The sequence below is a fragment of the Harpegnathos saltator genome, unplaced genomic scaffold (genome assembly GCF_003227715.2).
Source record: "Harpegnathos saltator strain DR-91 unplaced genomic scaffold, Hsal_v8.6 scaffold594, whole genome shotgun sequence".
NCBI classification, from domain to species: Eukaryota; Metazoa; Arthropoda; class Insecta; order Hymenoptera; family Formicidae; genus Harpegnathos; species Harpegnathos saltator.
Genome location: NW_020230420.1, coordinates 260,958 through 277,188, shown reverse-complemented (window position 1 = coordinate 277,188; position 16,231 = coordinate 260,958). Strand labels below are relative to the sequence as shown.

Sequence of the window (16,231 nt, the reverse complement as noted above, 5' to 3'; positions counted from 1 at the left end):
TCGATACGCACGAATATAAAATCGGGGGGTCTCTTCCTGAGAATCAGATTCGTACTTTGCTACGTGCCGGTAATCTGATCATAGGAATTTCTCTCTTTCCATCTTCATTCTTTCTCCCCGTCGTTTCGCCTCGCCCTAGCTGGAACCTCCGGCCGATATCCAATCGAATCTCTTCAGCGTTCGTTTGCTATTTGCTCCGTAATGAGATTCTTGGCTAGCATGCGGATCGTAGATCGTAGACACCAGGCAGGTAGACCGGTATGTACGATATTTTTCCTGCACGCGAGAGAAAGAGCAGGAAAGGCGCGTCAGCGTGAAAATTTCATCCGCGTGCACAGCCCCGCACGCACACACATCGCGATATCCGCGCATCCTGAAGATTTTCTCGAGCACTTACTTCACTTTGATGAGCCACACGCAAACACGCGAAATTCTATTTCACTTCTATTTTCTTACCTTTCTTCCTTTTGGATTAGTTATCCTTAATATCGGCACAAAGATGCTTCTCTATTTCCTCTGGGAATATTTCCACTCACTTGCACACACACACACACGTTGAGAAGAGAAAATGATATTTATGGCTGGAATTGCGAGAAAAGTCATAATCGGGAGAAGCATTTTTGCAGTAAGCGTTGCTACGGAGTATTGGAGCAATAAAAACTTTACATACGTATTGCTATTACTAATTTCTTGTTGGAAGATACATTTGACGGCGGAAATAGCTGTAATTTGTCTCGAGATTATCTCTCGCGTTCTCTCTCACACCGATCACACCGTATCAGTCTCCGACGTATCCTCGAATGAGCGGACGTGTTCTCTCTCTCTGTGATGCCCGCAACGAGATTTTCGGGTCACGTGCCAAGTATATGTGCTTCGTATGGATGAAGTATGTATGTAAATAGGACTTTTCTTCTGACTTGTTTGCACAGGCAAAATTCATCCTCCTGATATCCGAGTGCGTGCCGATACCGACGGGGCGGAATCAGTAGCGCTGCGACGTTTAGGGAATGGAAGAAGGATGCGAAACGTCCCGTTGTATACAGCGAGAGGGGAAGACGAGGTAAATAGGTGTTTGCCGTACACATGTGGTGCCTCGTGTTGTCCTCGCATTTCTGGATTATTTACGAGAGGGATGGGACCTGATTCTCTTCCTTTTCCTTTCCCTTTGCGTGTAGCCTTCTGCAGACGGCGACTCGGACTACGAGGGAACCTCCATTATTCAACGGGGCGGCCTATCCCCCGCCAAAATGTCGGAGTTCTTCGCGTTCGCTGGATTACTTAATTCACGCGTTCCGGAAAACATTTGTCAGCAGGATATGACACCGCAATCCCTTTTTGGCGTCGGCTCACGTTTGAGAACGAGACATGATCGTTCTCCAGGATCATTTCTCATCGCCGCCTTCGATGCCTTTGGCGCCCGCAAGAAAGGATTGCACCGGATCGAAATTAGGGAACGCCTCGGAGCGCTGTGTGTGCTTTATTAAACGATAGCTTTTAATATTATCAATGCGCATCGCGTTATCCGTGCCGCCGTATCGAGGTAGCTTTAGCGAAACCGCCGCTCGCGGTTAATCGAACAGCATTATTTTTACAGAACAGTCTGCTTTTCGGCATCATTGTGACGCATTATAATTATGAAATATTTATTCGCTTCGATAAACGGTGCTGTTGCACTTGGTTAACAATATTATTGATATATATATATATATATGTATGTATATATATATATATATATACCGCGTAACGTTACGCATCTCTTGTTTCGCCCGTACGGCCATACAGTCAATCGGGGACTCTGTGCCGCTTTTTCAATTTTCCGCCAGGCGAGTGCAATCGACAGCGACGTGCAACGTGATTATAGTGTAAAAGCTATATGCTATTAACGGCGGGAATAAAATTAGCATTTTCGCGTTACGCTAAGTAACCCGGATTTTTAACGAGCGCTCCATTTAACTTTGTTCGTCTGTATTTTATTTAATCGATATCTTTGGCGCGAACCAGTCACATTCATCCTTGTCGATTATAGTCCGCCTCTTATCCGCGACGTGATTCATTATTCAATAATTTTTATTATCACATAATTTTTATCAATTCATTATTTTTGAAAAAGAAGACAAGTTGAGGATCGCGTGGATGTGGTGTCTCCATCTTTCTTCGTCCCTAGAAATCGCCGTTCTCATCAACACCTGAGATGCAGTATCGAGTAGAAACGTGCAGTCCTCGGCCGGACGAAGGTGGAAGTTACCCACGTATGATCAGACAGTTACCGCTAAGGTAAAGACACTTTTCTCCGAGGTAAAAGCACGCTGTAATCGCTTTTCTCATATTTTCATTTTCTCCGCAATATGTAACACACTTCACGACCTACTTGGTTCATGTACTTGCAACTTTTATTTTATTTTTTTTTTCACAGCAAATTGTCCCTCTTCAATAATTTTTTTCTTTTCGTTTTACGACAACCATTATTGCACGTCGTGATCTCAAAGCACAATACATCCATGTATGCGTACATCCTTTAACGATAAATTTTAATCAATCTAAGTGGACGGCAAAATTCCAGACGATGCAAAAATGCATAAGTCGCAAAATTTACTCTGTTCTCGTTCGCACGAGCGAACTCCAGTATTTCCAGTAAAGGTAGCGTTCTAACAATGAGATGTACGACTATCGGGATTATAAGCGCGTCCTGCTTTTGCAAAGAGGACATATCAAAGGTGGACGTGCTAAAAAGAGAAAAAGAGAAAAAGAGGAAAACGCAGATGAAAGAGCACGAGTGAATAGCGATTGCCTCGTTGGCGTTTATTTTCCAAGTCGGTATTACACTCTGATTATTTTATTATTATTTATTTTCACAGATCGCGCATTATAGCGCGTTATGACGCAAAACGTTTCACACTACAACCTGTCACGTGTGTGTCGGCGGCAGGCATTTAAAATAAAACGGATTACCCTATTCTTAAAATAAGTATATCGACTGGTTATATATAACTAAAAGCCAGAGTGCGCGCCTCTCTCGCGCATCTTCCACGATATCTAGCCAACCTTGACAATGCACGGTGCATCTACGACGCGGATTACACCTCATGAGGAGCAGTATTTCGTCTATTTAAGAACCTCTTGCGGATAATGCGTTTCGCAGCTCAGAAGATCTTTCTTGCCTGTCCTTCGCTGCGCGCGTCCTCCCTTTTCTTGTCTCTCTTTCCCTCCCCCCCTCTCTCTCTCTCTCTGTCTCTTTCCCCCTCTCCGTTTCTCGTTTCTTCCTCACGTCGCTGCCCCATCCCTTGCTGTCCTTCCATCGTCCCTTCGCCTCCCTCTGTTCGTCCCGCTACCCTTTGCGATGCACAACCGCGCAGTAACAGCGTAGTGCATATCCATCCACATTCTGACGACCGACTTAACCACCACACAGAGTTTGCGCAAGCGTACGTTACCGTCTCCAGGCTGGATAACGAGGGACGCTCGGGGGTGTAGACGTGGAGAGACACTGACAAATCAATACGGCAATGTCCGCCGGTAACCAGGCAGTCGGAGCTCATAGTTCGCGAGGAACGCGTCGAAGGTCCGTGCGCACGCTTAGAGATTCGTCAGCGACTCTCGTCAGAACAGTCCATTGCACTCCATGTCGTCATCGGCTTCGTCGTAACGCCGTCGAGACATCTGCCTCTGGCTGCTCGTCCGCCGCTTCATCCTGAGATCCCAGCTTCTCGAGGCGAAGTGCGCCGTTTGGAAGAAGGCGGTGGTATCCTCGAGCGTCGATGCTCCAGCGGTTCTCCTCGGGTAACTGACCTTGTGCAACAGCGCGAACATTCGGTTCTCTCTCTCTCTCTCTCTCTCTCTCTCTCTCTCTCTTTCCCTCTGTTCCTCTCTCTCTTTCTCTCTCTCTTTCTCTCTCTCTCTCTCTCTCTCTCTCTCTCACGCTCTCTCTCTCTCTCTCCCTTTGGACGAGAAGCCACCGCAGCGACTTCGCGACGAGAGTCTTTCGCTGAAATCGGATCTCTCCGCGCAACTCGGGAGATTCCTCGCCGATTTTAGTCCCCTCCGGAAACGAAGAGGAACACGCATACTGCCCTCGGCCGCATATACGTTCGGCCAGTTCCGGACTCGACGTGGGATCTCGCACACGCATATATACAAGAAGAGAGAGACAAGAGCCGACGGGAGGAGAGACTAAGCCGCCTCGCGAGAGACTCTTGAGAGCTACCAATCGTTATCAGCGTCGCTGGTAAAGTGGTCCAATCCTTACCCGGTACCACGATCGAGCTAATAGGCACCCGCAAGGCCGCCAGGCTACTACAGCGTCTGGTAGGCGTGAGTGATTGGTCCTTCCGCACGGATTTACCGAAACATCCCCAAAACGGCAACCCGTCGTCGTCGTGGTGCTGCCGGGGCCCCGCCGTTAGCCGCGAGAGATCGCGAGAAGGGAGTTTGGGGGGATCGGCGGGAGGATCGGCCTATTCGTACGAGACCGGAACTCGCTCCTGGTACGCCGCTTGCTGGCGGCCCGGTGAGATGGAAGAGAAGTCCTCTGCCCGATTTTCCGAATACCTGTTCGCCAAGATGGGCGGGCAGGACGTCTCGGCCTCTCAGGGTCCCCGCAAGGTGACCGCCGACACCAGAAAGTGGATGCGGGAGAACCTCCTGCTCATGGTTACCCTATCCGGCGTGCTCTTCGGCGTAATCCTCGGTGAGTACGATGGGGAGGGTGGGTTTCGGCTCGCCCCATCTTTGTCGCGCGGTGTTGAAGCCGCAACTTGAAATCAATTGAAAGCAACGAGCGGAGGGAAATACAATCAATTCGGAGCGGAGAATCTCCTCGAACAAAGGGAACATTATTTCGTTGCGAGACGAAAGAACTAGAATAATTGATGATACCTGCTGCTAGATATGAATCAGCCTGTATAGTCGGTTACTGCTTATATGTACGTTAAAGCCGTCGAAAGATACGATAAGGCAAATGGATATTAGGTTGCAAATACTTAATGAGAACGATAGGTGGGGGAAGCGAATGGAGAGGAGGGACGACACACACGTACACACAGATTACTGTGTGATATAAAATTTACGCAGTACGAAGGTACGAGAACCTTTCGCGCTTATCATTTCATCTATCGTCGTCGCTTTATGAGCCAACGATAAATGATGACCGTCACCCGCGGTGATTTCTACAACAATCGAGTTATCGTACGCGCAATCGCTTCGACATAGTTTTATCCTTTCATTAGATTTTTTATCCGACTTTTATACTGCTCACTAATTTTCCCTTCTTGCCACTTTTGTTATTATTTTTTTTTCCTGCTGGCATTAATACAGAGTTCTCAAAGATTCTGTCTAATAATTAATTTTACAGATTTTGTTTCAACTACTAACCGCCTTGTTTTACTGATCGGTAAATATTATACTGTGTGTGTGATCGCAGTGAAGAGTAGTTTAACAGTTGGCCATTTTTAAATGTTTCACAAGCTATCAGGGACATTTTTTTAATATTTTACAAACTGAAGCGTGTCGCAAATATATATGATATATATTTTTTCCCTCATAGAAACATGTTAAGGCTAAATAAAATCGATAATCATTATTACTTGCACACGACGTATTTACGGTATATCGTAATGTTGCAAAATCACAAATATTTTTTCTCACATTTGTATCATGTAGAAGAGACACACACAATTAATGCAAATGGATATTAAGCACGTTAATTATTAGCGTAATTAGCGACTACCGTAACAGATACTGCATTTCCATAATTAGACGGAGAGATGTCTAGAGACAGTGACAGCATGCGTAAGTCGATATGATTATCAGGAATACTTACGCGCGAATGGTTAGCCTCCAAGGGCTTCTCGGATGTCATTGTCACCCATCGTGACGCCGTTTCGCGATTATGAGATCAAACAGTCGAAGCTTGCGCGGAACACGTCAACTGACTTGTACGATTTTAAAATGCCAGCGGCTTTGTATATAGAAGAAGATAAACGTGTCGGAAAACAATTATCTTATCCCTTTGACTCTTGAAATGCTTGTAGAAAAATCAGAGTCTCTCTCTCTCTCTCTCTCTCTCTCTCTCTCTCTCCCCCCCTCTCTCTCTCTCTCTTTCTATCTCTTTCTCACGTTCCAAGCGGCGTGTAGCACGTTCGAGCGCGCTCATGAAAATCTCATGGGTGAGAGAGACAGTCGGAGATATTTCATGTCTCACACAATATACGACGCGCAGCGAACTTTTGCACAAATCGATTTTATGTGTACGCCACCAACGACCCAGTTCGAAATTATCGTTGGTTACGTAAATACGTATACCGTTATCTCGTTAAAAGGTGCCAATCATCGGCCAAGGGTTTCCTTGGAAAGTTCGATCGCGTGCGTTTAACGACGCGAGAATCGTCCGCTTGGGCGCATCCCGCGTGATTCCGCGCGTGCGACGCGATTGCGACGTTTGGAGAAATCATTTCAGCGATCGGTAAATGACGTTAATAGAATTCGGCATACGATATCACACGCCGACGCAAATCTCCGCTCCCGATGGCTCGACTGATAAGCGTGCATGCAACGTCTATAGACACCTTGCTACAAATAGAAAGCCCGACGGCGTAGTAATAATTTACAAGACGCTGCTCGATAGGTCAGTTTGACTCTAAATCAGAGCCTTTCATTCAGATCCTTTTTTTAAGCGCGACAAACGTCGTCATCGTGTTACGTTTTTGTGCAAACACGCCGACGGAGCGACCGTCCCACACCGTTGGCACTGTCAGTCTGCGCGGGTGTACGTGCCGGAAGCGGGCGATATTACAACCGTACTGACCTCGTGCGACTAGAATTGATCAAACCTTCACCTTTCCGCCCCAAGCAGCCAGGACTGCCTTTCTTCGCGTTTAAATGAAAAGCCAGTTTAAATATAGTTCAAGGCCGTGCCTTCTGTAGAATCTCCCGGGCGTTAGCTACATGCCAACGGGAAAGTAACGTCGCAGTGACGTAGAATCGCCAATTGATCTTGCGATGTCCTTCCTCAGGATTCGGCTTGCGTCCCTTGGATCTCGGAGACGACGCGGTGATGCTCATCAGCTACCCGGGAGAACTGTTTATGAGGCTACTGAAACTGATGATCTTGCCTCTGGTAATCGCCAGCCTTATATCAGGTGAGAGCTGTTGTTGTTTCGTTCGACGCACGCAAAGCAAAGCGACGCGTGTGTCGGCGGGCGTGTCTCATGCGCCTTTACCTCGCGTTCCAGGTTCAGCGAGTTTGAACGCCAGGATGAACGGGATGATCGCTGTTCGTACTTTGGTGTACTTCATACTGACGTCCTTGCTCAACGCTATCCTTGGGGTAGCCCTAGTCCTCGTTATTCATCCCGGTAATCCCGGCATCAGAGAATCGATCGGTCCCTCGCATCACGCGAGGGCCGTTAACATACTCGACAGCCTGCTCGATCTGGGAAGGTAAATTGTGCCAGTGATATCTTGTCGGTCGATCGAACGATCGAACAGCAGCGGCCCATCGATTCTATCAATATTGATCATGTACACAGACTTGCTCGCGGGGAAGATTTTCCCATTGAAAACGGATGGGTAATTAGGCGCGAAGGTCGCGCCGCATGCGGGACGCAATAAGTAAACGGTGCTAATGAAGAGTCAATTCCGCTCGCTTCAGCCGGGAAGTTGGTCGTTTAGATACTCGTGCGTCTTTCACACTCGAGGCGGAATATCGGGAAAGTTTTTTAACGAAGATCCCCGACGAGAGAAGGGACTCTTGTCTGTGTCGCGACACCGAAATGTGTCGATTAGCGTGCGCGCGACATTGAAATAATATCGATTTAAGATACTCCTGCCTGCCTGCCTGCCTGCCTGTCCCATCTGTCCACACCGTCGTCGTTGGAACAGCATAGTTAACTAAAACGGATTAAGGTCATGGGTTTCGCGAGCTGTAAAACCCGCTAAACGGAGAATTCACGGTGATCGCGGATACCAGTCGTCGGGACGAAAATAAATCATCGATCGGGTTGCGTGTTTTATTCACACACGAGGCGCGCTCAAAAGCTCCGGTTTAAGCCGCGCAATATCTATATGACGCGCGCTGGATCTTCTCCCACCGTCGGATTAAAGGCAGAGCACAGCGGCTCATTATCGGAAACTGTTTAATATGCGTTCGCTTCAGCAGCGCGGCGTAAGATCGGCCAAGATCGCTTTTTCACTGCGCAAAATCGCTGCGGCTTGCGATGCGAGTAACGCGGCTTGATAGGCGCTTAAGGTTTATGGATAAAACGAAGGCCGACGGGAAGCACGTCGTTCGCGACGATACGCAGCTGTTCGTCACGACGCGGAAAAGTGCTCTCTGCGTCTTTCGATGCTTTTCGACCGAGTTACTCACAGTTCTGAATGAATTACTTTGCAGAAACATGTTCCCGGACAATCTGTTTCAAGCAGCCTTCCAACAGGTGAGAGTCGGCCTGCCTGATTCTCTAAGCTCTCTCTCTATATATATATATGTATATATATATATATATATGTGTGTGTGTGTGTGTGTATTATACGTCGTCGGGATAAAATCGATTCGCCGTGTGAAATGCATGACTCCGTTCCAGGCGCACACGGTATACGTCCCGAAGAAGCAGCCGTTCCAAAACGACACCGACCGGCTGAACGAGGTGCTGGGGGACGAGGAGCTGATGAGAGTGATACAATACAGAAGCGGCACGAACACTCTGGGCATAGTTTTCTTCTGCTTGGTTTTCGGCACGTTTCTGGGAACGTTAGGCGAGAAAGGCCAGGTCGTGATAGACTTCTTCAAGGCTGTGTTCGAAGTAATCATGCGGATGGTATCGACGGTCATGTGGTGAGTATGGTAATCGGAGACGAACCATGTGCTTCGTATGACTCACCCGGGGTCGGGAAGTACGCGTTGCTTCTTCGTTATCGACGCAAGTCGCTTTTCCTAGAAACAATTTGCTAAGAACGGTTGATAGAAATTAACTTTCATAAATGATTATCGCCTTTTACTTTTAATTCGGTGGAGAGAGAGTAAGGGAAATTACAAAGACCACTTTTGAGAAGCAACCTCTCCAATCGCGCGGACTCGTCACAGACGTCGAGACGACAGAGACGACAGAGAGGAACGAGACTTTCTCGCTTGCAGGATGACACCAGTCGGCATCACCTCCGTGATAGCGGGCAAAATACTCGGCGTGGACGACCTGGTACTGGTGATGTCGCAGTTGGCGTGGTTCATCGTCACGATCGCGATCGGTGTCTTTCTCTATCAGCTGGTGATCATGCAACTGATATATATGGCCTTCGTTAGAAAGAACCCCTTTAAATTCTACGCCGGCCTGGCCCAGGGTACCCTCACCGCCTTCGCCATGGCATCAACGTGAGTCGTCGATCTTCGAACCTGAGCCCGACCTTGAGAGAATCCATTTCGCTTGCCTCACAGGGCCTCGGTCAACGTTGTGATCGTACTTTCTGACCTGGTAGCTCCGTTTCCTCGTCGGTCGTCTCCCGCAGACACACGTTCCTACACCTCCCTCCCGGCCCTCTTGTTCGTATCACAAAAACACACACGCCTACCTCTCTACGCTTGCGCGGAATGGAGCTGGTCTGTCGCGCGTATATTGCATAGTGCCGATGATGGTTGAATTCCAAAACATTCGACGTCGTAAAGATAGACAACGGAAAGATAGACAACGAGTGATGATACGGTGACGATGGAAGACGTGTACCGAGTTCAAATCGATTGATAGAGACAATATGTTTCAGCCAGCTGTGTGGAGGCTTTGCGAGGCCACGGTTATCCCGTTATCCCTCCCGCATCCTTAGCGCCAGCCTTACACGACTTCCGGCCATGATATGATCCGCCAAATGATGAACGTATGCCGTATACAGAATTGACCGACTCGGTCAGACGAAGACGTCGTGGAACGCTGGGCCAATTCCCAATGATCCCACCGCTCCCTCCTTCGCCCCTGACAATCTCTTTAATGTTTTCGCGAGAAGAGCTCGCCATGCCCCATGAGAAAGAGAAAAGAGAGAAAGAAAGGGAGAGAGGTATGCAGTTCCGGGTAGCACTTAGGATGCTGATACTGCCGGTTGCGCCGATCGCGCGCGCACCAGTCGAACGCGAACTTCCGAGGAACGTTGCCGTTCGGGTTCTTAGCGGGCAACGCGAGCGGAATTTCGTTGTCGCGCGCGGTGACTGAGCATCACCACGATCACTGTCACGAGCGAGAGATCGCGAAGTGATGTCGAAGGAATCGAGAATATAGTCGCGAGAGTGCGGAACTAGCCGGGTGTGAAGCATGTTCCCTGAACCGGCCATCTGCTGACTCCGTGTTACCTGGACTGATTCGCGGCGTGGAAGCCTGCCTAGGTGAACTCGGTGAACAGGGAATCTTCCGACTTCTCCCGTCGCGACGGCGAGGGAGGAGGAAGAAGATATACCGCGCCAAAGGAGGCTTTCACGCCGAGCCACATGATTATTATATAAACCTAAGTACACACACTGTTCTGTAAAGTAAAAAAAAAAGAAAAAAGAAAAGAGAGAAGAGAGAGGGAACTGAAAAAATATTGGTTGCTCGTGTCGAGCTCGCTACTCTTGCAGGTACGACGAGGACGTCGATGACCGGCTGTACTGCTGTGAACAACGTGCGATCATTTGTTTCTTGATAATTCATTTCTGAGAGTCACGCGAAGCAACGATCATTTTTTCAGTTCGCATTTACCAGTGATCCCTGTGACAGCGCGAGCTCCTACTTTTCTTTCGTCCTCCATACACGAAACGTTCATTAAGAAAAAAAAAAAAAAAAAGAAAAGAAGAAGAAAAAAAAGAAAAAAAGAAAACATCACTAACGACTTAGAGACGATCAAAGAATCCTCTGATTTAACGAGAGCAATCGTCCAAACTCGTCTCCACCACTCGCATCCCGCATTTCTCGATCATCTCGCCTCTCCCCTTTTGTTACTTTGACAGTGCTTGTATATCGTTTTATGATTCCCGGCTAGGTCTATATAGTCACATCTAACTCAATCTGTTTTCTCTGTGGATTAACTGTTTCCAGAAGAGAGCGTACACAACTGTGCGTACACTGTGACTGAGAGAAACTGTTCTCAGTGTATCTGAACAGAGACTGTATAATCATGATGATGTATTAGAACACGCACTGCACGCGGCCTTTTGCAGGTGGTTGAAAGACCGAGGGTAGCCCTTGGTAAGTAATTGATGGCCGCAACATGAAGGTACATACGATTGTCTGTTGTAGGATCTTGCAGGCAACGCGGTCCGCGGCTGATACCTTGGGCGATGTCGTCTGAGCTAATTCCGCTTAATTTTCAGGTCGTTCTCTCACGGTCATTCTGGCTGTTGCTGGCACCCCTTTCTACTATTCGCAGACATTTTCCGCAATTAACGTAATCGATACATCCAAATTCTCGGCACTCGGCGAGCATTTCCCTCCCTTCATTCGTACCGATCATCGATTCTCTCTCTGCCAATCACTCTCTGCATCTCCGCTCTGCTCGATTACAAAAAGAAACGAAAAAAATGCCTTTCTCTTCAAATCGCATCTGAGAGACTGAGTCACGTCTGAGAGTCACGCCACCAATATATCTCACTTGTACATAAGTTTATGCCAGAATGACCATTCACTGCGGCAACAGGCGACGTGGAATGCATCTTTCTGACTACGCCGGCAGCATGCTTTGCCCGATCTTTGCTAACGCAGCTTTGTACAGGGCTGCCGCGCTTCCTGTGACTTTTCGTCTGATGACCGAGAAGCTCAGAGTCGACCCTAGAGTCACCAGATTCGTCCTGCCGATCGGTTGCAATATTAACATGGACGGTACCGCGCTCTTCGTCGCAGTGGCTAGCATATTCATCGCTCAGATGAACGGCATCTTTCTCGGCTTCGGGGAGATTATCACCGTCATGTAAGTCGGACTAGCTAACTCACCAGCGATCGAGCGCTTCTCCTCTTTCTGCGTGCGCGTTGACTAATTCGTCGTCTTCTATTCTGTCTTCTATTCTCGTGAAGTCTGACGTCCACCGCTGCTTCCGTGTCATCGGCCTCGGTACCTAGCGCTGCCCTTGTCCTGCTGTTGGTCGTCCTAAGCGCCATAGACGCTCCTGTTAACGACGTGTCTCTCTTGTTCGCCATCGATTGGTTCGTGTGAGTATCCGTCCGTAAGCGCGCAATCATTTTGTCGAATCGAAGGGAAAAGTGTCGCGCGAAATTGGAATTGCCTGCGGAAAATAACGATGAAATATATATGTCGCAATAGATCAAATAATTGTTTTCTTCACGCCGTCTTCGGCAACAACTCTCTCTCTCTCTCTCTTTCTCTCTCTCTCTCTCTCTCTCTCTCTCTACGACAGACATTTTCTGCTAATAGAGATCGGATAAGGACCACCAACAATATGCTGGGAGACTGTTACGCCGCTGCCGTGGTCGAGCAACTGTCCAAGAAGGAACTAATGGCATTGGACGCGGCAGCCTATCAAGTAAAATATCTTAATTAATATCTTCGTAATCGCGCGAATACGGATTTGTCAACTTGTGCGCGTATAATATACGCTCGCTCAACGATCCGTCCCGCTTGAACTTTGACCACGACGCTGCCGCGCGCGCGCGTGTGTGTGTGTGTGTGTGTGTGTGTGTGTGTGTTATAAGAACGCGCAATAAATTCCATGGTTTCAGTCGGAGACGGTGCTGCCAACCACCATCGCCAATGGATGTATTTCCGCCAACAGGGTACCTGATCCTGACACTGTGGTCGTCGAGATGCAGGACGACGCACGGATAACGGGGATCGCCAAGTAAACACACTTGTTGGTAGGGCTAGGCTATCACTTTGTACGATCGTACTAGATCACATTGTTTCGTTAATGACATCGCTCAGTTCATCATTGGCTTACTTGCAGATCGATAAGCAAAGTGAAGATTCGACATCTCGAGGAGACCGTGAGTGCGTGGGCGGGACGAAGATACGTCGGGGTTGAGCCGCGTCCTCTCGCGTAAATCCGCGTCGCATCCGTCGTGAAAGTGATAGTGAAGAGTAGAAGGAAGAAGAAGGAAACGAGACGCGCCCACGGTCTTCCCGCGATGTCTGATCTTCAAGTGCAAGCAAGCGAAAACATCCTTCAGAGATCGTTCTGCCTCTCGTTTCAGCCTCGGAGCATTGCACATGTCACGGAGTGTGACGGAGGAGACCGTTTGACTAGTGGCTAGCCTCGCAGAATAGTTCAACCACCGTGTAGAATCCTATCAACGAGTAAATAATCTCAGCTCCGCGAGCTGGACGAGCGCATTGAGCGACGGGACAACGGCCTGTTCATCAAGGATCAAAAAAGGGTACATAGGTTGCGCTAACGGCGCGTTTAGTTCCTCTGCTTCTCCTCGTTCTGATAATTTCCGAAGTTCGCAAGGATCTTCCGCGGTGGAGTTCTGCAAAACTAACAATGAGAAAGAGAAAGATGGAGAGAGAGAGAGAGAGAGAGAGAGAGAGAGAGAGAGAGAGAGAGAGAGAGAGAGAGAGAGAGAGAGAGAGAGAACTCTCACGGTCGCCAGTGCGACCCACTGGGAAATTCAAAGTCAATAAATAATGCGGAGAATGCGTTGCCACGTTGAGAGATGCAGATACAGCAATAAGAAACGATATACGTAAACTTTTAAAATGCTTCAGTCGAGATTTCCGCAAGCTCGGAAAAGAAGGATGCTCTGTCAGAGAGGAGGATGCGCGATGGCAGTTTCGCCGTCGCGCATCGTCAACTACGCTCGACGTTGTCGAAATGTAATTAAAGAGTGGAGGTATGAGTCGTTCAACGACCCCCCTCCCCCAACCCAGGAAAATTACAGACTGAATTGGCAGAAGAGGTTGATTGGACTGGCCGACCGACTGACCGACTGACCGTACGACTCGAAACTTGAATAGACGATAGATGATCGTAGGGCGAAGACTCATACACAAAGTAGCGAGAAAAATGCAAAAACAGGAAACAAAGAAAAAAAAAATACCAGGTGATCACCGATTCGACTGCGCTACTCCCGTAGGAATCAGTGATCGTTTCTACGATCGATCGCGTAAACAGCGTCGAATGTGGTGCCTTATTTCAATGCGCCAATTACAGACAGGCGCGATGAAAGTAACGAGAGTTTCTTATGTTCTTTTTTCGGGTGTCACCCTTGCGCGTATTAATGTGTGTCGGCGCTGATTCCAATTACTGACGCTTTTTCGATGTATTTAGAACGTCCTAGGCCCCGCACACGCATATAGACACACACGTATACACACACACACACACACACGCGCGCGCGCGCGCGATGGATCGAGCACACGACTGTTTTCAGTGACACGCAACGGATACCAGTTTCTACCGATGATAGAGAAATTTTTTACGACGACTGTTGGGAAAAAGAACTCGATGTGATAACATTGTTAGATAGCTATGTGCATACCTACATATCTAGGACACACACGACGCAGGTACATTCAATCGCATCCTCATATACATATACCTATACTGTAATACCGTATTTAGGCTACTTGACCAAAGACCACGCGTACTTCGTATCGCGTATCGTCGTCACTGATCGCAATCCGAAATATGAGAGAGAAATTCCAAAACACGACTCACACGCGTCGACAGTGCATGTTTCTGCGGGGATCAATGTTTAATCACACGCGAAAAATGCGGCTGAAAAAAAAGAAGAAAAAAAGACTTACGCGAGCGGGCGCGGGACTTTAAATAGTTTTTAAAAGTCATATCGAGGAAATTAACTATCGGACCATTAATGAACGGAAAACTGACGCGTAGAACTATTTACGTGCCCCGCTTTCAAAAGACACGTGTGTTTTCGGACGAAAGGGTGCTCGTCGAGACGGAAGCTTGAGATCCTGATCCTGTTCATCGTGCTGAGAAAGTCGGGCGACTCGAGGGAATTACGTTTTCTGCCCGTTTAACACAAGAAATTTTCATAAGAAATTTTTCACACACACACACATCGGGGATATCGCGAGAAAGAATCGTTTCCCTCGGGTAATTCCTTATATGAGGAGGCACGTTTTTTGAAATTTCCGATGACGTTCGTGTTTTCGTCGGGTACGACCACGAGTGTACAAGGACTCTGTCTCGTCGCGCCTTTTCGGCTAGTATTCCTTGCCGTAGAGTAAATATACCTTCCAGTATAATGTTGTCCACTCAAGTAGCTTAGTAACAACAACAAAATCTGTGTTTCGATCGTGATGCGAGTGACCATACGTATCCGATCTATTAAAAAAGAAAAAGAAAAAGAGAAAAAAAAAGAGAAATTAAATAAGCGCGACTTCTCGTCGAGCGGCAACAAGACTGGACACACCATATAACAATATCGTTTTTGCTAGACATAACGTAATTGGTAAACGATCCTCTTATAAAGGTTTCGCTGATTTTAGGCACTAGGTAGGTAGGTCGATACGTGTTTCATCGTAGAGACTGTTTAAATGTACAAACTATTCGAGTACATAGCATTATTAGCGTTCATGGTAATTATTAATGTTCATTCACCTGTATGGGTTTCGGCGCGTTATTCGGGTTGTTTCCTTCGTTAAGCGATTCGTTCAGCAGTTCGCATGTGCGAGGGAAAAACAGATTTCCGTTGTTACGACGAACGGGACAGAGGAAGCGAGCGAAAAAGAAATTGTTTCACGCTAGCGTAAGGATTATTCAATGCAATCGCATGTTAGGTATACGTTCCAGAAGATGTAAACTTAAGGGCTAGAACTCGTAAACGCATGAATGGTATTTATACACACGAAACATCGAAGTGAGATCGACTTGACGATTGAAGCAATGCAGGAACCAATAGTTGAGCGAGAGAGTCTTTGGTTAATACTTAAGAACAATACAACTGATAACGGGTACTCTTCGTTAAATTTTACTTGTGCGGCTAGATTGTACTTTCGTTTATTCGATAGATTCTCGAGTTAGAGAGAGTTTGGAATACCCTGCCATTCTTTCGAGTGATATATCGGGTGCTCCCGTTTTTTCACTCGGCACGTTTTACCCTCGGTCATTGAGAAAGTAGAGGCACCGACTGTCCTAGTTGCGGGGGCAAAACGGGCGGAGGAAAGAAGGGATAAACTTATCAAAATAATCCGATGAATACGTGTTAATATACTTATAAGGCTCAACGTGTTGTATAACAAGATGCAAGTTTATACGTGGGAATACTCTGCCTCTTTTTCATTGACAAAGTCCCCGTCACTTCCC

At 47.5% G+C, this 16,231-nt stretch overlaps 1 protein-coding gene across 3 annotated transcripts; it reads left to right on the top strand.

Moving 5' to 3' along the window:
- The first annotated feature begins 3,350 nt into the window (after positions 1–3,350).
- Positions 3,351–16,191, top strand: Eaat2 (Excitatory amino acid transporter 2). 3 transcript variants are annotated; one of them, XM_011150154.3, is made up of 12 exons: positions 3,351–3,777; positions 3,950–4,684; positions 7,008–7,133; positions 7,227–7,434; positions 8,387–8,429; positions 8,577–8,827; positions 9,128–9,361; positions 11,719–11,913; positions 12,018–12,152; positions 12,376–12,484; positions 12,681–12,799; positions 13,152–16,191. In XM_011150154.3, the coding sequence occupies exons 2-12, from the start codon at positions 4,510–4,512 to the stop codon at positions 13,198–13,200; spliced, it is 1,644 nt and encodes a 547-aa protein (XP_011148456.1). In that variant the 5' UTR covers positions 3,351–3,777; positions 3,950–4,509; the 3' UTR covers positions 13,201–16,191. The 3 variants fall into 3 exon arrangements, with proteins under 3 accessions (XP_011148456.1, XP_025159971.1, XP_019699451.1); XM_019843892.2 differs by having other exon boundaries at positions 3,355–3,777; positions 12,681–12,815; XM_025304186.1 differs by lacking the exon at positions 3,950–4,684 and having other exon boundaries at positions 3,352–3,777.
- The last annotated feature ends 40 nt before the right edge of the window (positions 16,192–16,231 follow it).

What these genes read in the sequence shown, in the direction of transcription:
- Eaat2 (XM_011150154.3), top strand. Translation starts at nt 4,510, where the DNA reads ATGGAAGAGAAGTCCTCTGCCCGATTTTCCGAATACCTGTTCGCCAAG. An exon ending in GCTCTTCGGCGTAATCCTCG is followed by an intron (nt 4,685 to 7,007) that starts GTGAGTACGATG and finishes GTCCTTCCTCAG; the next exon opens with GATTCGGCTTGCGTCCCTTG. An exon ending in GGGGAGATTATCACCGTCAT is followed by an intron (nt 11,914 to 12,017) that starts GTAAGTCGGACT and finishes ATTCTCGTGAAG; the next exon opens with TCTGACGTCCACCGCTGCTT.